Genomic DNA, 23,426 nt, shown 5'->3' with positions numbered 1-23,426 from the left:
AGGAAACAGCTGCTTAAAATAACTATCCTTGGTAGTACCGACACGAAATTACCTTTGGAACGCGATTGAAAATCATACAACCAACCTCATGTGCTATTAGACACGAAGTTTCAATAGTATGCAAAGAGGAACAAGTTAGATATAAAAATTAACGTCAAACATCCCATTTTTCTAAAAAAATCACTGGGTACGTTTTCTCTATTACCATTACCGCAAATACCTATGGCAGAGTATCGACGACTCATTACGAGGAACTTTCCAGCTGTCCGCAACGAGAAAATGCACGTAACGCGAAACTCATTACGATGCGTGAATAACGAGCCGCAGTATAGATTACCGGATTCAAACGAAGTAGAATTATTGAGTTACAAATGACCGGCATTCCACCGCCTGCTGTCCAACCACAATGTGACGAGAGCAGATAATCCGCCGCGAAACATTCAATATTTTGCTTTATATGCATATATATATGCACAAAATTAGAAAAATAAGGGAAGTTAGTTTCTTTCAATCTTGACCACGGTATTAGTATTCATATCGTATCACGTCCAATTTTCATCATTTCCATTAAAAATAAATTCCTTATATACTCGAAATATGAATAAATACGTGTGCAATACTTTATACAAAAATTCCTTATGGATTTAAAGAAGAAAAATCCCAAAGAATACTTGACAGAAAAGTTACTTCGGATAATAGCCATACTTCTCGGTACGATACTCTGCAAATATTTCACAAGTTTCGATAACTTTCTAAATCGTCTCACTAGATCGAACTTCGTAGACGTTTTCCCAAAGAAAATTGCGAGATGTAGCTATATCTCGTAACAGATTCGAGAGAATTATTTCTCGCGGAGTGACGTTTAACTTTTAATTTTCTTTTCGCGCGACAGTTATATTTGATATCATACACTGTGAACATACGTTAGGCGCGTATGAAACGCGATACTTTTGACGGGAATTTTTTTCCACGGTTTTGCTTTATTGTTCCGCAAGAGTGATTGGTAACTGGCAGTACGGTCTGCAATGTCGCCATTCGATGTTATGCTCTTTCATGGAATACAAACGAATAAGAGGACACCGGTCGAGTATGGGATTGGTTTGGCCCATAAGGCACCCCTTGTCTCTCTTTGACGATTGAAAAAATGCAATTAAAAATTTGAACGGTAATATAGGTCAGAGACACGGCGATCCCGTCATCAACCACCCTCGCTCAGCCCTCGTTTTCCCCTCGGATTCTGTGCAGCGGCGCGCTTTCCACCCCGCGATTACAAATTTTCAGAAATGTCTGCGACCGAAACGCGACTTTGATAAATTTCGATGATTTCTAAGAAATAATTTTTACAATTCTACAAATATTACAACGATTTCTAAGAAATAATTTCTACAATCCTACAAATATTACAACATTTTTAACGGAAGCTTAAGTAGTTCTTACAACACTCGTTCATACCAAAGAAATGGCAACGCCTGTCAAAGTTGAAAATAAAAAATCCTAATTAGCCTAGTACCTCGAAGTAAATAACGCCATAGTAAGTGTGAAAAAAAAAAAAATATTTAAATCTGAAAATTTAATTTTAAACGACGAATTCATCTACGTAATCAATTTTTGAAAAGGTTCATTCACTTAACTAATATACTAAAAAATAATACACTCTTGTTAAATAAGATTTGAAAAAATTGTTGACTGTCGCTACCAATTTGGATGCTTATGTTTGCGTATTGAACGTTTACCCGCAAAAAATCGTCCCGAAATCTTCTATTATATTTTACAGAACGCGTTCGAAAAACAGTGAACAAAACGCTTCCTAAATGCAACCAGGGAGAAATTTCGAAAATTCGTACGGCTTCCCTTCGCATACATATTCAAACATTTTACCCGCCAAGAAAGGTCGCGCAGCGTTTTGTCCGGTTGTTCGTCGGTTTCATTAACGCTTCGCGCGTAGGAGCATTTACCCTCATTTGTATTCTGAGAACGAACAGCGAGCCATGCCGCGATTTACTAGCACGTTCTACGAATTATTTGGTAATCAAATTTTTCCACTCTCCTCCCTTACCTCGAGAAATGGCCGGAAAGGCGCACGTCGTTCGGACCTTTTACAATGATTTCTCTATTTTACGGTGGTTGCGTGAGAAGGTCATTAGGAGTCCCGTAAACGTGCCACGAAAACGATTTCAAGTAAATACTTACACCGCTCTCGAAAGAAATGTCGAAACTAATTCATCCGAATTTCGATAAGCGTGAATGTCAATAAATATTTTTAGTTCGATAAAATCGATCGAACTCCGTTCAAGTTAACAGAATTTCATTCACAGAATTATTCAGTATTTTCAGAAATGCCATTTCCATTATTAGAGAATACTTAACCATTCTATACTGATATCACATTTATAAGACGTCTGATAATTGTAATAGTACTAATTGAATTAAAATTGTCGTAGAACAGTTTTAAGTGGAGTTAATTGCTACGCCTAATCTATAAAACAGAACGATATTTGTCACCGAGAAGCAAATCGTTTTTAAATTTTCGCATTAACAAATTCCATTTGCGAGTCACGAAAATATTATAAAATTTAATACTTCCAATTTAAAATTCCGCCGAATATTGCCCGATTAATTCATATCACGTCCATCGATAGCAGCGCGAAACAATAAAATGAAAATTAATATGTAATAACAGAAGAATAAAATAAAATACAGACTTTCGTTGGTCACTCGCTTTTTTTCGAACCGATACGTATGAGTCACACATACGAATAATCGACTATAAACTGCATTTTCGCACCAAAAAGTGCAAAGTACGCCGTGTGCATCGCGTAAACGGGTAATCACAATCACGGCAACAGTGCGCGCATATGTATAAATGAATTGCCCATTCGCGTAGTCTTTAATGTCTGTGTACATAGTACAATCACAGGGTAAATAAAACGAATACGTATCCAAAGGCTTTCGATTCCACGTACGAAAACAAAAAAATCAACTTTCTAAGACATTTAATCTAACCGGACACATAAGACTTTGATCAATTGAAAAATTTGGTTGAAAGCAGCATTGAGTATTGAAAAATAATATAAAAAGAAATTAGAAATACAACTGTTCCACTTTCGCTATTCCTGTAACATCAGAGTTCAAAGTGTTTAATTATTCAATGAGATCGTAGAAGCAAGACGAATCAACGATTAACTCCTGTGTACTTATAATCGGGAAATCGAAACTCTCAAAAGTTTATTTAAAATGTGTGGTAAAAGTTGGTTTAAAATGTGGTATTTTCAGCAATATAGAAATTTGAGTAAACGTTTCAAGGTGCAAGTACAAGAAAGAAAATATTGAAAATCAATTTAAAAGAATACAAAGTTTCACTACTTTCGCGCTTGTATTAAAATTTACCGCATAAGAAGACTGTACACGGTAAACGGCAAAAAGGAAAATATTATTTCAAGTTTTTTTCTTAAAATACACCGAGATTCGAAGTAGATTATTTTGATACGCCGGAGCATGCCAGTTTCACCACGACGAAATCGTATTTTACAGTAAAATCCTATAAACGCCAAAAACACGTCAATCATTCTTTAATGCGAATGAATTTTAGGCAACTGTCACTAAATCATCCGCTAATATCGTCGATCGTTAACGAAACGCCGCGTACGTCGGTGTTAAACCTGATGTACCACCTTGCCAATGAGAAATTGTATAAATATCGACAGACATTGTGTGAGTTTGACGTTGCAAATTTTGCACGAGGAACGCAAAATACTCCAAGTATCAGGTGGACGGCCGACGCTGAACAAACGTTGCTTCAATGTCACGCTATTATTTACCAAATAACTTCATACAGACTCAATAACAAACCCGAAAATTACTCACCCGTGCGTATCTACTATTGTACCCTATAATGGTGCAACGGTGCACTCGCGACAATATGCGTCGGGTCGAAATATGATTAAAGTTTTGGATACATCATTCAGCTTCGTACAGTATACAATTGAAAATAAATATACGAATGATAATATAAAGAAATTACTTGCCAAGAAATTTATTTATATTACCAAATTCGACGTTATTCAATTTTAATGTATATATAGATTATATATATATATAGCAATAAGTATTCGATAGGACCGATATATAAGATATATATATATATCTTCTTAAACACTCAAACCGTTATATTCCCATCATTTTCAGAAATTTCTCTATTCGATTTTCAGAGCACGTTACTAAAGCCAAATACTTCAAAATATTAATAACAATCATTTAATAAAAAGATACAGACGAATTAAGGTAGAAGAAATTCTTCAAGGAGTTCTGCAATGATGAAATAAAACTTGAACAAAACGTCAATTAATCCTTACGACTCCTTTAATTTGGTATACTCGAAGCTCTAAAAAATTCTTCCTTTTTTTTAATAAAGAAAGTAACCCCGTACCGACGCTACCTTACGATATTAATCGGAGACACTAAAGTTATAATTCTAAAGATATAATCGATGTGCACGGGCAATCAGTGGAATTCTGGATTTCAGCAAAAATTGCGCGACAAAATTAGCGAAGCACACAAATAACTGTAAAATTCGTGTATAATCAGTTCTCTGAATAATATATGGCAGTGACGCGTAAACTTTATACCGAATCGTCATAATGCCCATAACCGAGGCTGGCTGGTATGCGCATGCAACGTGCATTCGCCGAGCCAACAGATGTAGTTTGGTTTCCCGACGCGCTGGAAGGAGAGGTGAAATCGTTCCGTTTGGTAGACTGTTTGAACGTTTTGCAACGAGTTTATTCGAGTTATCAATTTCCTGACAAATATCTGCATTTCCGTTCCCGTATCTCTATCCCCGACCCTATCACTTTTTCCCTCTTCTCTCTGTTTTGCGATTACAATATAATCGATTTGATTTTGATGCAAAAATGCACATTGCTCGCTACACGAGCGATCTCCTGTAACTTCGACGGGAGTGCTTAGTTTGTTCGAAGGCTACTATTACGGTGGTCCAGAAAATATTAAGTATGATAAAAGATAGTTTCGGGGAAGATAATGGATGTCATGGGTAGCTTTCTCTGGGTTAGAATAAATTGAGGAGGTCGTATTCGTTGCTAAATAAAAAGTAGTATGTGACGGGCATTTAATTAATTTTCCGAGTCTAACAAGTAGATTTTATTATTTTTCTGGGCTTTTGCAGTTTTTCAACTGGTAGAAGCCTGTCGCAAATAATTCTTAATAACATGTAGCTATTTATGCTCGTAATTGTTGACTTTGAGCAGTTAAAATTTGTTTATGTCTATGCGCGTGGGCGTGCGTGTATGCGTGAGCACGTGATCAGCTGATTGGATATAGTACATGTAGTTCGTACCACATAAAATTGTCGATATTCGATGTTTATTCGATATTCGACTAGTTGAATTTTAATTGTATTTTCACATTGATTTGTTTCTTTTTTTATTGCTTTTTTTCATTACGACCACTATTTTTGTATAATTTGAACTGAAACAACTCTACCAAAACGAGCAGAAACGTTAATTTAGCTTTCAAAGAGAGCTGTTTTAGCGATGCAACTATTCGATGGTGATTTAAACAATTTCTTTCTGAAGATATAAATCTGTCAATATCAAGTCAATATCTGATTCGAACAATAACACGACAGCATTAACGTTAACAAATCGAAGGCATGCATGAAAAATTGATTCAAAATATTTGAATACAAATTTCACACAATCTTCGCATAATTTAAAATAAGTACGAATCGAGTAGTCACTCTATCCAATTAGTTTACGTACGTACAAACAGCTGGACGCTATTTCGTACAATGCAAATATCCATGATAAATTTTTTCAGCGCTGTCTAAATCAAACAACGATAGTGTAATTTCCCGAATCAAGCAGCAAATGATTATTTACCAGTAATCCCTGTCAATCGTGATAATGAACATATTTCATGCGTAGGTATTGAATTGATACATCGCAACCCCCATTCCCGACGCACCAACCAAAAAGCGTTGGCGGGTCGCTGAGTTTAAAATACGCAGAAACGTTTCGCAGCCGTATACTAAATCAAATTATTCGCTGATTATTTCACGATTTTCCCTACAAATTCTTCAACTCTATACGCCGATCGCGCAATTAATTTCCATGACATAAATCTTATACACTGCGCGCAGTAGTCTCATTTCGATACTATGCCGTCGCATAATTACGAATTCCGCGATTCCGACGTTTCATTTATAAATCATTTTATATTTCGAATTAAGCAAGTAGTCGAGGTCCTATCGAATTTGTGCATCTGTTTTATGTAATTTTGCACGTTGAATTCAGTCGTAGACAACTGGCAACTCCGTGCGAACATAGAAATTGAAATATTAGGGTGACCGAAAATTAATCAAAATGTAGATGATGATATCCTGAAGGCGATGGAGTATTCGGATCCTCGTAAAACGATTGAGAAATTACTTTTCGGTCCCCCTAATAGTTACGCTTTAATGGAGTTTTTGTCATGTAAGTTATAAGAGATTAATACGGAGTAAAAGAATGTATCGAATGTATTAATATGGAACTAGCAGTTGAAATAGATAAGTTGCGAACAAAAATTCGTAGGTCAACTTCTATAATTACTGTACCGTGGATGTTTGTTTCTATGTCGATTATAAGAATGCGAGAACTCTATTTAAGCTTTAATCTATGACACCATTGATATTAAGACGAACACCCTTCCCCTTTAGCTCGGATACCTCGAGCTTGCTAGACCCGTACTGTAGCTGCAAATACTAATCAAGCATAGCTACAGCCCCTGAGGAAAATTGAGTAAATACTGGAAATAAGTAAGTTTAATTTAGTTTAGTAAGTACCGGATTGTACAAGATAAATCTAACAAAACGTATATAACATAATTTATAGAAAATAACTAAAATAAAAAGTACTAATTTATTATTTATTATCTATTCGGTTATTTCTTCCAAAATATGCATCAGTATAAACATACAGAAACTGATAAGTCACAGACAAACTAGAAAACACGAAGGTAAAGAAAGTTAACATAACAAAGATCCAGGCGAATTTCCGATTCGAGACTACCCGTACGCAATTTTACGCAACGCGAGATCCCTCTGGAACGCACACGACCGCCACAAAGTGAGTATCGACTAATTAACGACACGGCTGCGTAGTGTTTGTCAGAGTCAAAGGACATCGTTATCCCGGCGTTGAGCATTCGAAAAATAAAACTGAAAGGCAGTTTGACGCCAAGGTTGCACACCTTCGACCTTTTTCCAGCTGTTCTTTTTTTTGTTTCTCGTCTTGCGACCAAATGAAAATTAGCCACGGCGCAACGACGGAAAGAGAAAAAGAGAGAAAGAGAGAGAAAGGTACACGAATCTCAACCACCGCGTGATCTTTTTTCGATTTTAACAGAGGGAATTCGCAAAGCGAGCTGCTAGTCGACGAAAGGACGATTCTTTACGGGTGAAAGAGAGAAGGGACGAGAATGAAAAATGCTCGAGGAACATTAAGCTCGAGCAAGAGGGCCGAAAAAAACGGTCGCCGCGAAATCGTAGCCGAGAAAAATGAATGGCTCTATCTTTCGGTAATTAAGACTGTACCGAAAAATAAGCAAACGTATGGAAACGAACCCTGCGCTAGCCTTCAGACACAGCACAGCTGCTACGACCCTGAGAATTCAAATAAACGACTTAGGTAGATTAAGCACACAAATCTCCGCGGTTCCTCCGCTGCAAATTCCTATATATGTTTCAGCTGGTCTTTTGTATACAAAGTGGACTATCCAAATACCTGCGTTACTTATGGATGTTCGAAAGAACAAATATGTGCAACGATATTTTGATCGAGGTCATTTTTTCTTAACGTTTCATCGTCGTCAAGGTTTTTCTAAGTGGAACGTTTAACTATTGGTACGTACCTTACGTTGTTACGTAGTGTTGTAGTATGTTGAGTTATGTTGTATTGTGATGTGTTATAAAAAGAACACCATAAAGGAACGATAAAAATAAAAATTCAATGACCTTCGGTAATGTTCCATTCCAATTATGTAGTCTTCAAGATATTTACATTTCATGGACGTATCGAACCATTTCGATATTCTCGTTACACCTTGAAATAGTACATGACGGTCATCAACGAGTCGTTAATTTACGGGAGCTTAAGCGATTCGATGAAAATTCGAGTAGAACAGTTTGTACGAATGCGGGACATTTTTCAGGATTCATCGCCATGCGGGACATTTTCCGAGATTCAGCATCATGCGGGACCAATGGCATTCTCACACCTAATCTGGGACCTCTGGTTGGCTTACTAGCCATATTCGTCGCACTTATAGAAATCGATTTCGAAGTTAAACTCATAAAAAAAAACAGATTTCTCGATAACATTATGTTACGATCAATCGTAAATGTTTGAAGTGGAATCGTGACCGTCATTATTACGATGAAAACAAATGGAATAAGTGGAAGTTTATGGTAGCGTTTACTTCTGTTAATGTCAACGGAATAAATAGTAAAGTATGTAATCCGTCAGTTTAATAATACCGAAAATATTCGTTTCCAACTCATGTTTATCAGAACTTTTTCTTCCATTTGACGTGTACTATCTGATTTAACTTTATATACATATACATACAGTGGGTGTAGAATGTATTCGTACACCGATCAATTTCCCAAAAAACTTTTCTGTGAAATTGTGGTTTCTTAAATTCTTTTTTTATAATCAATGATATACTACATATTCTTAGAAATCTCCAGAATAGATATAGAATATCCAAACAACAATTTATATAACAACAAAGTATTTGTACGATTCCTACGACGAACCATTTACAATAGAGTTTGTAACATAAACACATCAGTTTATTGCTTTGTACGAATTAGAAAACATGGAATTTCCAGTAAAGTAATTTTAAAAATGGCTCTAACAGAGAAATGGAAGAAGACCCCACTCCGAATAACATCAACATTTAGGTAATTTAATGCCTAAAAGAGTAGCAGTAATTACAAAATCAAAAGGAAATCCCACGAAGTATTAATTATTTATACATTAATGTAAATTTCGTTTTTTTTTGTGTGAAGTTTTAAAAATTAAACAGTTGTACGAATACTTATTGCTTCTATATTTCTACCGATTTGTGTTTTTTCTTGTTAATTTCGCATAAATAACTGTTTTTTTTTTGTACTGTATCCATTCTAGAGATTTCCAAGAATATATAAAATATCATTGTTTATAAAAAGGAAGTTAATAAATTCCAATTTCACATAGTTTTTTTGAAAAATCATCGGTGTATGAATACTTTCTACATCCGCTGTATACTACGTTTTAATATTCATATAGACATGTAGTCCTACCTTTCTAAAAAATACTATTCTTAATTAGTATTTACTCGTTCCTGTTTTAAAGTGTCAGATACAATCAAAGAGGTTGAAAAGATTCAAAACGTAACTGTTTCAAATTATTATATAAGGGTTCTGATTGAAACAGTCACGAGATGCGAAAATATATTGCAGAAGTTATGGCTTTAAAAATTTCGAGGCTATGCTTCTAAGAATATATCGATCATACAAATCTTTGTATTAATTGGTTATCGATATTAGATCAACAGTGCAATAATGCAACAGATTTAATATTAGTACCCAAGTAATCCAAATATTCGAAACAATCGATTTTTTGCGAATTACAGAAACTATACACAAAGAAACAGTTTGAAACCCGATATAGGATAGAACCTTGTTCATCTACAACTGTTATAACGTCATATCGGTTCTCGCAACTATTTTAACACTTTATTTACCGGGAGCCTATTTATAGGCTTTTTAATTTCAGTACTTCAGTACTTTTCGAATTTGTTTACTGTGTTGATGGTTGTCTACTTACAATGTTCAGTTTTTGGAAACAGACTTGGCTTTCAATGTACTAGTTACGATATGGAGGAATTACTGTCAACCTAGATTGGCATATGATACTGTAGAAAATTCTTTATTGAATTAAAGACTGTTTCTAAATAGCCCGGTAGATAAAGTGTTAAGAACCAGAACCGATATCACAACTGTAAACAACCCTTGTAAACAAGAGACCTCATATGTACCTCGATATCGAATACAGACTGTCGACATTTCGCGGCAAGATAGATCGTTAAACCGAGGATTAAAGGAACAAGAAGCGATAAATGTGAAACTCACGTCGATATGGTCTTCCTTCTTCGGGCGTGGAGCGCTCGGTGTTCTCGGAGCCAGGCGTAGCGTTGGCGTCGCGATCTTCTTCTTCGGGGGTGGTGCCGCGATTGGTGATCGATCCGGTTCCGGGGCCGGTTGGCGATCTGCTCGTGGAGCCAGCTGGACTCTGTGGCGCGATTTCTTGGCCTGTCGCAGTGCTCGCACCTCCTCCGACGCCCCCGATACCGGAGCCCGCTCCAGAAACGGAAACCACGGCGCTGCCACCGGCGGAGGACAGCGACGACGGCGAGAACATGTTCGATATACTCGAGAGGGAGCCAATGCTCGGCAATCCGGAGCTGGTCACCGGCCCGTTTCCGGTTTCTACTTTTAGGCACTTGCTCGGTGGAGCGAACGCCGATGGCCCGAGGGGCCTGAACCCTCCAAATGGTAAACGGTGATCCAGAGGGTGCAAGAATTGTGGCGGTAAGTGGAGCATGTGATGGAGGCCGTAGCCGAGAGATGCTGCGGTGCTGAACGGCACTTGAAGATCCTTCGAGTCGGTCACCTGAGCAACAGGATGTCACAGATTAGTCTTGGGGAGGTTAGTGTAGCGGATGGATGCAATCGTTGGTAAACCAAACTCGGATCGTTGCTGGCCTGGTCATTCCAGCGCGGTTTTTTTAACCCTGTACACTATTTTTCCCTAAAACTCTTTTAAGAGCTTACAAGGGTTTCGGGGGCCAAAATGAAAGCGCATGAAACAAATGAATCACTAGACTGCGGATTTTTATGCATTTATAGAAAATCTGAACGTGCTAGAAAATATAGAATGGACACAGTAGCCAATAATATAAAAAATATTGAAAGTAAAGTTCATATTATAATAATTGCAGAGTAAAATAAATTCCTGTGTAGGTTCAGTTTTTGTAGGTACGTTTACAAAGATTTTATTTTCCGCATTTTAGATCCGCGGTCTAATCATGACAGATGAATTCGGTATCGGTAAGAAGCCGATTCGCATAGTTTTTTTCTGTAGTAAGGAGGAGCTTCCTTGCGAAATTTGGAAAACTTTAAACTTTTTCGAGACATCTTATGAAAAAGTTTCTTATCGTTAGTGTTCGTTTTATTCCACGAATCTTCAGCTTAACGTATCTAGTCGCGAAGAGGACCGAATCTAGACTTTCGAAACGTTATATTCTGGTTAAGAGAAGTCATTGCCCTTGTTAGCTACAAAAAGAATCAACCCCGACAGAATTCAAGACCCATCCTTTCCAGTTGTAATTCGAGATGCTCGCACCTTCGTGACCGCAAACAGTAGAAAACGATTTAAGGGAATTAACGCCTTCGAGAATGGTCAAAACATTGCGTTTATCGTTTTGCATGAAGTTTTTTGCCTCGACACGATTTCAACGATCGATCATTTTGAAAATGCCTATTACATACTTCGATATTTGTCGCTATTTAGATTCATTTTCCATTGATACCGTGATACTTAAATTACAGTAATTCTATTTGCCTATCATTTAACTTTAACGAACTGTAAGCACATTAAAATAAAATTCTGATCGGTTTACTATCATTAACCATCCAATTGTGCATCACGTGATTTCTGCGGGCAGCTAATAGGGATTTCAAAATTACTGTCTATCTCAATTACCGGTGATGAGCACAATTATTTTGTATTAATAACGGTGCAACACGAGATGTTTGTTATGTTCGAAGTATCTTCATGAAGACACCCTTTTCCTCATTTCTATTGAAGGTTTGTAAACTAATCGTTTTATGTCTTAAATAAAAGTATACCTTTTTTTTAATTTTGATCTGTATTTACTACAGATTAATAGCAATTCATTTACTTATCGTTTTCCTTATGATCCATAAAATAATTTAAACGCTTTGCACGAATGCAAATTATCCTCTCCTCGTAATATTTATAAAACAGTTCACCTGTTCATCGATGATATGAAGATTAATCGTTACAAATCTATCTAATCTCTGTATCCTAATACTTCTTTGATGTAATAATTGAAGTCATAGAGAAACAAAGGTTACCATACCACTTAAGTATTCCCTGTACAATTATTATTCTATCTGTTACGACAATTCAAGATGAAACCCATCTCGATTGCGTGACGTTTTCTATATGTGTTCACGCTACTTTACACTTGTTTGCATGAAAAACAGAAACAGTAAAAGGATGGTAAATAAAAGTGGAATAAATTATACCTGTATCTACAATTGTGCAGGTATATCAACGATAACCGATTAAGTCGCATTGTAAACGATAAACGGTAAATTTATAGATAAAATCGTTTGGTTCCTCTTTTGTAGTTTACACGATACAATATGTATTAAACGTATCAAAGATTTCAATGTTACCGCTATCCATTACGGCCGAAAGGATGACATTTACCGCAGCCTGATATTTCGTTATTACAATCGTTACAAAACAGAACTCGTTGATTTTCATGGAGGCATTCACTATGCCAGCTTAATAGACTCGTCAATCATTGGGAATAGAATGATACAACCGACAGTGGAAAGCTTCACGTTTTGACGGATTATTATAACACAGTGGTTTCGCGTTATTAACAGTATAATGCCATATTGCTTTCGTATTATACGCTATTTCAATATGCTGAAATGCGTAGGAATACCCGCATACTGCGAATGAAATATCTGGTTATATACCTAATAGAGTAAGTTTAAAATGAAATTTTAATTTATACGAATACATTAGCTTTGTTTAGTACGTAATGTGAAAATTGTCAAATGGAAAATCATTTGTAACAGCAAATAACATATTTATGTGTTTGCATACTTTGTGCAATTATTTGTGTATAAACTCTCGTACCGTAAGTTATTGTAATACGTGATCTGTAATTTCGAACATTTTCTGTAAATCTTATAACAGACTAAAACACCTGATTTCGTAGATATTACGTATTCAGGTGTGCAACTACTCTGATTCGCGAAGAAATAAACCAGCTTTTGAACGCGTTAAACTGAAAAAGTATGTAACGTGAACCATCCAAAGTCAAGTAGACGAATACTTAGTACGTATACTTTGAAATAGGTATATCTTATAAAGCTTGTCGAAAGATTTATTTCAGCTGGGCGTTACGAAAAATGCTATTTTTTTTTAATTTTCTATGATGTCTATAAAAATAAAAAGTCTAAAGATCTACTACTACATTTGTTTATTTCACACCAGCCAGTACTAAAGGAGCTCGAAAAGAATCAAAATAATCACTCCTCTTCATATCGATTGATTTTAATACTAGATCATTTTCTCTAGAAATAGTCAAATTTACCGAATGCGACGATATTACAATAAACGTGTTGTAACATCCGTATTTAATTAATTGTGATTCAATATTGATTACCCTTTGTCTGCAGCCCGTTACAATTTCAAACGGCAAATAGAAACTGTTAACAGATCGCTGTTAAATCGCTAAATATTCATTTTTATAACTGTATCGATATTAAGTGTTTATCGTCGACAAACATCGGAATAGTGTTCAACTACGTCTGAAAATCCATAATACAATATTCACTCCCCATGTTAACGCGGATATTTGTTTACAAAAGTATCGCTGTATTTTAAACAGGAATGGAAACGTTCCTACTTATTACTGGTCGAAAATAGAGTATGTACTAATATTTGAACAATGCTTAGGTACGCATTATCAGATCGATATTTCAGCTCGTGTAACTGTACTCTCCGGTCATAACATTTTCATGTATTTATACTATTTTAGAATTTCAACGTTCGCAAAGTATATTGCGAAATGAAAAGTAGAAAATACTCTTTTGTATAATATATTTCCTGGCATAATACCTATTTCAAAATTTGCAAGTATTATGACTTTATTATAAAGTTTCCAACCACGATTCGAATAATGATTTAATCAAGCATGTCTGCACAGAAAAATGGATACGATACTCTCTTCTGTATTTCTCTTATAATGTGTATGGAATTGTGTTTTAGTCTGTTATGAGATTTAAAGAAGAGGGACGATATTAAATGTCAAGTATTATAATAACGATATAAGAATTGCGTATTTTAATTCTTCAGAAGTCAAAAGAATTACGTAATATTCCACAATTGGTACCATTTGTACAGTTTAAATCAAACTTTTGGAACAATGTATTCGTACTGTAAGTATCGATAAAACCAGATTAATAAAAGTCCTTGGAAATTCGAATTTTGGTTCGGATAAAATTTATTAAAATTAGAAATGAAAATTCTCTTCTAAGAATAACAATTTACACATTTTTCATTATCTGTGTCAAAAAGATTGTGTTGTTTATATTTAATATTTAGTTAGCTTCCATTTGAAATAAGTAAACTTATACTACAGACACGATACGACACCTCTTATTTATTCGATGAATGTTTTTCGATTATAATTGTGAAATAACTGTTCCAGAACATACACATATCAGAAGAACAATTTTTATAAAAGTTCGCAACAGTCGAAATTGTCGCGTACAAAAATCCCAATCCGGTATACTTTTAAGTAACAAATATAACTTCTAACAAAATTGTAAAAAAAATAATTAACCTTTTTTACGTTCCTGGTATCGTGACATATGACCATTTATTTATTTGATGAATTTTTTCCAATTATAATGCCGAAATAACTGTTCCAGAACGCATAGTTTACAACAACGATTTTTATGAAAGTTTGTAACGGTCAAAATTCCGGGTATAAAAATACCGCGTCGATATATTATTAAATGAAAAATGTAGCTTCTAACATAAAAAAAAATAATTTACTTTTTTATTGTGTGCATTAATTTCACACCCAAATACTGCATTTGATTAATCTTTATCTTTTTCTCTGTGTTTTTCGTATTAGTTTCAAACATTTTAGACTATTTTTAGATATGTTTGGCTTTCGAAAATGTTGTAATCGGTCTTATTGTAATCTCATTTATGAACGACATGGCGATCGACATTTTAAGGTACTCCCGTACCGTAACTGTACCGAAGGTAACAGTGTTTTTTATACATTCGTTGTATCGCAGTTTTGGGTGGAATACGGAAAAAATCGAGCCAGAAATGCTACACCGAAGGGTTCCCGAATTTCCAAATAAACATTTCATGGAATCGATAATGACGTAGCCAATGAGTTATACGGGAATTAGTGGGGCGCGATTAGTTTATTATACTTTTATACGAGGAAATGAGGTTCTCGTTTCCCAGCCATCGTATTTGTTCCTCCGTTCAATCAGTGATTTATTAGGTATTCATTATTATCTTAATTACAACCGATTGCCACGAGTATGGCATTTTTTGGCGCCGACGGCCCATGGGCAGATCGATGACCGTGCTTATACATATTTACAATATTTTCGAGTCCTCTCCTTCTAGCTTGCAAGTGCGCATCGCACAAAAACGCGTGCAGATTTTGTCGTAACCCAACGAAATTCTCTTAGTTTTTAGCAACATCAAAATTATATTATTCAGTTTTACTTTTCGGGTTTGGGTCTTAACGAATGGATTTTGTTCTTAGAAAATACATTTCATTTTTAATCGGTACGAACATGAACGTTATTACGAATAGTTCGAGACAAACATCTATATCCTCTTTTTCGAGGATTACTTTCATTTTACACGGATTGCTATTAGTTGTCATAATAAAATGTACTGATATGCTTTTAATACATTAATTGTCACTCGGACAATGCGTATTTTATCAGAACAGCATAAAAAAACAAACGCGTGACAGTAAAACGAAATGAATAAAATTACGTCTAAAATCCCGTTCAATTTTAAATATTCGTCAGACCAGCAAAGTATTTCACGACCTCTACCCTATCATTCTGTTCAAACCTACACGATCCGAAATATCTTGTTGCCACTTTCATAAAAAAAGCAGTTGAAACTACTCATAACTTTATTACTATCATGTTCCTCCTCGAATGATTAATTTCTGCTCTAAAAGATTCAGTAAATATTTTCCTAACTTCTTTGTACCTACCAAGTAGAAACAATCAACATAGTTCAGCACTAGTGTCTATAATTCCATCAAACAGGAGAAATGTAGAAATATTTTGTATAAAATTAATATAACGTTGACTGCGCTATTACGAATTTTATTTAACTTTGCAGAGCAAGAGACATTTATTGACGATTCAACGTTTCTACTCTCAACAGCAATTGCACGATGAGAAGCAGAGAAAAAAAGATTTCATCGTACAATTTCTGACGAGGATTCCAAGTGGAACCGAAATTCGTTGGTAAAATTCATAATTAATGTATCGTGCTCTCTAAAGTCCACAGAAATTTACCTCAAATAAAATGACGATTAGAATTCGTTCAAGTTAACGTAATAACATACACGTGGTACTTACTTTACTTCCCAAAGATTGCTATTGTAAAATAATAAATATGTGTTCGCTACAGTTTAATCGCTACGATTTATATATGCCATACAGACACGTTTGCACAAGTTCGACAAAGTCGTCATTCAGAACGTGCATTAATTACCACTGGTGAGCATAAAGCAACAAGCGGCCGAAGCAATTGCACCTGCAACTGATACTCATTAAAATTGACATTTTTCGAGTCGCAAAGATTGGTCGACTCTTTAATTATTCACGATTATACACCGCGCGAGTTCCCTACAATGATCGAAACGAACGGAAATAAGTTTCCTTCCATGACTAAATGAGCGAAATACTTACCAAATATTCCAACCATTTTTAGGTTAAAAGTAACATGACGTTAGAAAAGACTTTTCTAAAAGTGTAGGCATATCCATTGCAAAAAGAAGCCGACTACGATCGAGAAACATAATAGCAATAGTTTTCGAAAAATTCATGAAACTTTTCGTTCGGTATTTGTTGCTGTTTTATGGAACTTATCCCAAGCTATTATTTATTCCTTATCAAAATAGAAATGTTATATAAAAATATGTACAAAAATGCGGTTATCTTGACAATTTTAATTTATAGCTTATATTACACTATTCAAATACTACGAATATCCTGGGATCAATGGACAAAATATTCATACTATGTTCGAATAATATTCAAATATTTCAATTGCCAAAGAGTTTGAATCTTTGATTGTAAGAGAAATAGACAATAAACATAGCTCTAATCGATATAATATCACGTAACGCAGTTTATACGTCGCATCGTCGATATAAATGTTTGATCTTTGCAAGTAACTTACTCGCTAACTTGAAAAGTGTCAATTTCAAGATATGCAGCGTGCGCTACAGTCTACAATAAATCTTTCAGTAGTTGCGTCGCATGGACGCAACAGACGAGAATAATATTTAAGACAGGAACATATAACAGACATATTCATCGATACATATAATTTGATTTCAATTCGTTTTGTTACTACCGCTTCACTTTTCGAGCAAACTTCGATGAAAAAGATGAGACTACAAATATATCAAACAATTACATTAACAATTCTATTTATCGATGTATTAGCCTCTTTCCAATACTTTATCATATCCCTGATTCATATGTTTGTATACCAACTGTGTTTTAGATTTACTAAATCCGAAACATTGCAGCTTAACAGCCCGCCTGAATCAACCGAGATACAAATTAATCAGTTTCGTCGTGTCGCGAACGAATTCTGACCCACCGTGAACCGTCGATAAGAAACGAGATGGCATGAATCGTCGCATCGCTGTGTCCTGTTCTAAATATTATTTTCACCATGCTCAGCATCAGCAAACATAAAGGAGTACAAGCGAACACAAGCTTAAGCGTATAGGTAAGGATAATAGGACACTAACTTGTGGATTGAAGGGTCTTTGCATTCTCAGAGCTTCCGGCAGCCCTCCAGACTGTGAAAACACAACCAGAGACGGCGGCGGTAGATGATTCGGCACGTACGCAGAATTATCCATCTAGAACAGATATCGACGTGTTCCATTCCACGATCTTCCATGGATCTCACGCGCGTATTGATTCGCCGTGTTAAACCTGTCGAAAAAATCGAAACTTCCCCGAATCTGACGCGACGCAAATCACCGAAAAACTGGCTACATTGGTAACGAACCGATCGATGCCTCGCGAGGATGATTGAAAATTCATCCGTGTAAGCCGAAGAGCGTTATTAAAATACAAACGACGAACGACACTCCACGTATTGTTGTCATCGAATCAAATATCTCGAATTGGCTTCCGAGTAGAACAGAAATGCACACACTATCGTCCGCATCTGTGAGTCAAGCATCGTTTTCTAATTCCAACTAAAATTATCGGAACGAACGATTCGTTCGTTGGTCAACGGTGTATAATTGAAGATGTTTTATTCCTTCTTTCAGTTATAAGGAACACAGTAAATTTGTGAACAAAATTGTTTAATGCACCGTTTGAAACCTGAGTTTGAATCTTCTTCGTAAAATTGGCAAATTTTTAAGAAAATACTAAAGTTCGCGGTATCTTTTCACTAATTATTTCATCGTTTCACGCGTTATTTCACTTCAGTTCGTTGTTATTTAACATAGAACGGAAAAATGTACCCAGTAGGACCTTTTCGAACAAAAAGAAGGTCCCTTTATGGGCCTGGTTTGACAGATTAGACGTAAATATGCTTTTCATTAGATGTATACTGATTCTTACTTTTTCTCAAAACTACGTTTCCTAAAACGGTGCACATGATATCTTGAAAATTACTTCATCAATCGATTGAAGATTTTACGTGCATATTCAATGTGTTTAGGGCTATAGTCCGACTTGAGACATCGTCAAAGTTTTGAGTCTTTTAATGGGTATTCGAAAAAGTTCGTGGCGTTTTGTCGCTCGATCAAGGCGAGAATGCTACGCAGGCTTGTGAACAAATTTGAGGTCTTTACGGCCAAGATGCTCTATCAAAATTTTTGATGTCGGCCAAGATGCATCACGCTGTGTTCGACCAATCACAAAACGATGCGATAAAATCATGCAAATGGTCAAAAAACATGAAAGAAACGATAATCAAACTTCAGAGTGCCGTCACTCTCTTATTTATTACTCTTTTTTAATTATCCTAAATCCGACTGTAGCCAAACTCATGCTAATTAAGAAACAATTTGTGTTTTTAGTTTCGGATAGTAGGATCAGTCTCAATCATGAACGCTATGAAACAATTTGATTAAAATTAATTATTGACGTCTGCTTGCTGTACCGTAAATTTGATCCTTTCTACGACGAAAAAAATTGTGTAGTTGAAATATGAATAAATACATCTTCCAAATTTTGTTGCATCAAGTGTTACGGTTTTTGTTCGAATAAATCCCACGTTTAAGGTAAAAAATCTTGTGTCACACTAGAATAACCCCTTAAGGACAATTCAAGTATGATATAGTCGACGATGACTCGACCAACAAATGACTTCGATTTCTGTTCCTTCTTGTGTTTCAACGAGAGCTATCGAATTTGATCCGTGAGCAACTGCATCGATCGCGGTTGTATCAGCTTCTCTTTCTCTCGTATCGAATAAATTAAAGAATGTAAGAAAGTATGAAACGAGACGCGTCAAAAGGAAGACGTGAAATTATAAAACGCGTGTTGCGACGCTCCGCCGGGTGTTCGGATCAATTTGTTTAACACGGCGATTGACAGTTCGTAGCCGACTGTGCATTTCATCGAGAGAATTTATTACACGGAGATGAATTTTGCCGTATAAATATAAATTAAAATTTGAGAAAAATGTCAAGCTCTGTAATCGCGAATTCGTTTTCAAACAGGCAGCGACTAATTTAATTTTCATTGTTAAGTAATATTCTTATCGTCAAAAATTTGAAAGTTTCATCGTTAAATTCTTAATTACGTTACTCGATAAACTAATCAGTTTTTATATAGGCAATCGATAAACCGAAATTTCGTTAAATTTCTATAATCGAATATAACTCCTCCATAGAGCTTCTCTGAAGTCTTTCCACTCTTATCTGACCTTTCATTTCAAAACCGAACATTATTTCGCTAATTAATTTAGTATACTTGATGCATAATAAATGCAATATATTGATAAATTACTATCTTTGATATAGAATCATGCGTTTGATAATGATGAAACAATACTGTTACAACTGTCACGTATGCACTTATCTGTACAATTGTCGCGTAACGATTCGTTCCACTAAATTCAAATTATTTCTCTTCAAAGATATTAGGAATACTTCGCACTTTATTCGATAGGCTTTATAGAAAATTTAATTTTAAATTTAATCTAAGATTAGAAAGTTACAGGAACACTCGAATATTTTAGTGGAACGTTTGATTATTAAGAAAGAATTTCATCGATCATTATTCTATTACGCACATCATAAAGTGACCTTATTTAGAGAAATTTTCGAGCACTTTTGAACACCAATGTAAGAGATATATTCGAATATCGAACACACGCAACGCAACGACGCAACAGGCTAACGTCGAGTCTCGATGATCAATAAAAACAAAAAATTGTTTTCGCGCTTATGATTACACATGTGTGCGAGTCGAAAGAGTATGTCAATATGTACATTACGTATTAATGAGTATACTAATCACCATCACGCGTACATTTTGTTGAACACCGAAGAAGTCACTGCACGAAATACGACCGTCCGAAAACATTCACTCTATTTCCACGGATCTCATGGTCTTTATCCGTCTCTTAGGAAACGTGTCCTTATCACCAGCAGTTTGCACTAATATCCGCAGAAATCGATTACGAACGAACGTAACGAGCAATCCATTCAAAAAGAGCGCGTTAGGCAACGAATAGACCTAACCTCAACGCACACGATTGTCACGCGTCACGCGGCCCGATGTAGCCGCGTCAATTGTCAACAAACTGTAAACTTGTTTTGACAGTCGTTGGAACGTTACGTTCGGGGTCCGTTGATCGTGCCGAAACGCGTTAAAAAGCCGGCACACGACAATTAACGGGACGATGCGGCGCGGCGCGGCGAATTCAAATTCAAACGAGTCACGTAATCCCGCCACAACAGGCCACTCTGACCTAACCTCTCGACGACTGACAATTCCCGACAACTACCTCAACTGGTGGCTCGGTTCACTCGGGTACGGCTGTCTGGTAATGCACTAAACGTGGTGAGCCAGGTGCAAGCGAGGGGTGAGTGCGAGAGGAATGCGCCAGGCCAGTGCGAGCAACCTCGTGGACATGCGAGTGCAGACTGATTGGAGTGTGAGGATACTTACCCACGAGTCGTGAGAACGGTGGCGGTGGCGGTGGCGGTGGCGGAGGCGAGGTAGAGGCGTGGAGAAACAAACCGGCGGCGGTGCTCGCGTGCGCGCGTGTTTTCCGCCGCCATTACTGGCGCCACTGTAGCGGCACTATGGCATCGCGCACGCGCGCCATGCGCACACGCTCGATGCGCACACATTATCACAGCGCAACGAGGTTTAATCGTGCGTCGACAACGTAACCAGCAGCATCTCGAATCTCATGTTGCGATCTCTAGATCAAACTCTCTCTGATTGAGACCTTCTTGAGACCCAACTTCCAAACCTCTGTGAACAAGTGAATATATCTACGTGTTATCGCTAATAACAATTTTCGATTGTTTTTTTAATCGCTCAACTATGTAACTTGAGTGACTTTAGTTGAAATAAAGATAACGTATATTTAAAATCGTATTTCTTTTGCTTCGTTTTAACCATTTTTAATTAACATTCTTTTCTCAAAAAGTGTCTTTTATTCAAATCTCGAGTCTTCATCTGTCGTCGATATTTTAATTACAAGTGATATGTAAACGTGTAAGTAGTAATTTAATACAAAGGAATGTTTTAAAAATTACGGAAGTAATTCATACGATTATATTTGTAATTGAGGAAAGCAAAATTATAATAGTGTTCTATACTCGTTTAACGCCCAATTGTTAGTATCTATACAAATATACAAATATTTGATAACATTCCATTTTTCTGAATACGAAAGATGTACCGAAAGTATTATATTTGAAAGCTAGTCCATCTCGAATTCAAACATTTGTATCTTGATATTTTCCGTTTGAATAACATGTAAAAAAGGAGCAAAGAAATATACGATAAGGAAATTTAAACGATAAATAATTCCAGAATTGTTAATCGTCCTTCTTTTCTTAACATTCCAAAGATACAGAATCATCGAGTTCTAGATATTAACATATTTATTGATATTTAGTGAAATTTATAGAATTATAGAATTTTCTCATATAATCATCTAGATTAAATTTAACGACAGTTTAAAAATTTAATTCGAAAATATAACTTAACCCAATTTCTTTATCCACTATACATATTATTTGATAAGCTACGAAGGATTTCAACAATAGAATATTTACCGAAATTCAACTTTTTAACTAATCAAATATTGACTATCGTGGTATTTTCATGGAAAACATTCTTATGAATAAAACTTTTCTTTTTTTTTAAACGATCCTAATAGAACGGATAGTTTAGAATTTTGTAAGATAGAAAACAGTCAAATGCATGTTTATCATATCACTAATGTAATTGTAACAGAAATTATTAATAATAAATATACGTTAACGTAAGTGAAAACTAAGCGAACAGTTAGTAAGATAGCATTTCAGCTGAAAGAAACTTTTCAGTCAGATAATTCGCAGAGTGACTCCCTCTATTGCGAGAATATTGAAACTGCCTTACCGATCGTTGGAATGTATCGTTTCTGAAGAAACTGCAATGCCGGCAAAACGTCGATGCATGTTAACCCAAAGGCCACGGCTTACACCTGAAAGCTTCGATAATCAATTTGTTACTCTAACTAATAAACTAGTGGAACCATCTCGGGCTGCGTGGAATCACAGCATGCGCAGCTACTTCAGCTGCTTGGTGTCAAATTTCGGGCTTTTTTCTATGTCGCAATACTAATTCAAAACGCGATAGTTTACTTATAATCGGACGCGAGCAATATTCATTATACGCAACACTAACCGTACTCGCGGTTGGTCTTTATTTACGACTCTACCCTGGAAGAAAACGCAAAAAATTTTAATCACTACTAGTAGTAGAAATGACTCTCTATTTTCAAATTCGACAATTTGTCAGGGCCTCTCTTCTTTTTCGGACGCATTGTCCCATCTGAAACTTATAGTTAGGGTCGAGGTTCAGTGGAATACGTGGACGTTGAACCCGGTGAACCACATGTCTAGAACCTCGAGGGAACGAGCGTTTCGAAGAACCTTACTGATCACGACCGCGACTGCGAAGCAACCACTCAGAGAGTCGAGACCTGAAGAATCGAGAGCAGATTCCGAAACAAACGGACAGAAGCTCCGTTTGCATCGTCGTCGCAACCATCCTTAAA

The 23,426-nt window shown here is 36.0% G+C and overlaps 1 protein-coding gene across 5 annotated transcripts in view; it reads right to left on the bottom strand.

The window, feature by feature from the left end:
- The window catches only part of LOC128894391 (E3 ubiquitin-protein ligase Rnf220-like), a 160,637-nt gene extending 138,436 nt beyond the window's left edge, over positions 1-22,201 (bottom strand). For 3 of the 5 annotated variants that reach the window (XM_054156091.1, XM_054156092.1, XM_054156094.1), the window contains exons 1-3: positions 20,675-22,201; positions 17,923-18,036; positions 10,175-10,715 (exon numbers count right to left, since the gene is read on the bottom strand). In XM_054156091.1, the coding sequence (XP_054012066.1) occupies positions 10,175-10,715; positions 17,923-18,036; positions 20,675-20,728 (709 nt within the window). In that variant the 5' untranslated portion in view covers positions 20,729-22,201. The remainder of the gene's footprint in view (positions 1-10,174; positions 10,716-17,922; positions 18,037-20,674) is intronic. The other 2 variants (XM_054156093.1, XM_054156095.1) reach the window with 2 other exon arrangements.
- Between the last annotated feature and the right edge of the window lie 1,225 nt (positions 22,202-23,426).

The sequence above is a fragment of the Hylaeus anthracinus genome, unplaced genomic scaffold (genome assembly GCF_026225885.1).
Source record: "Hylaeus anthracinus isolate JK02 unplaced genomic scaffold, UHH_iyHylAnth1.0_haploid 3, whole genome shotgun sequence".
Classification (NCBI taxonomy): domain Eukaryota; kingdom Metazoa; phylum Arthropoda; class Insecta; order Hymenoptera; family Colletidae; genus Hylaeus; species Hylaeus anthracinus.
Note: the sequence above shows the minus strand (reverse complement) of the source record. Positions and strands in the feature narration are given on the sequence as shown.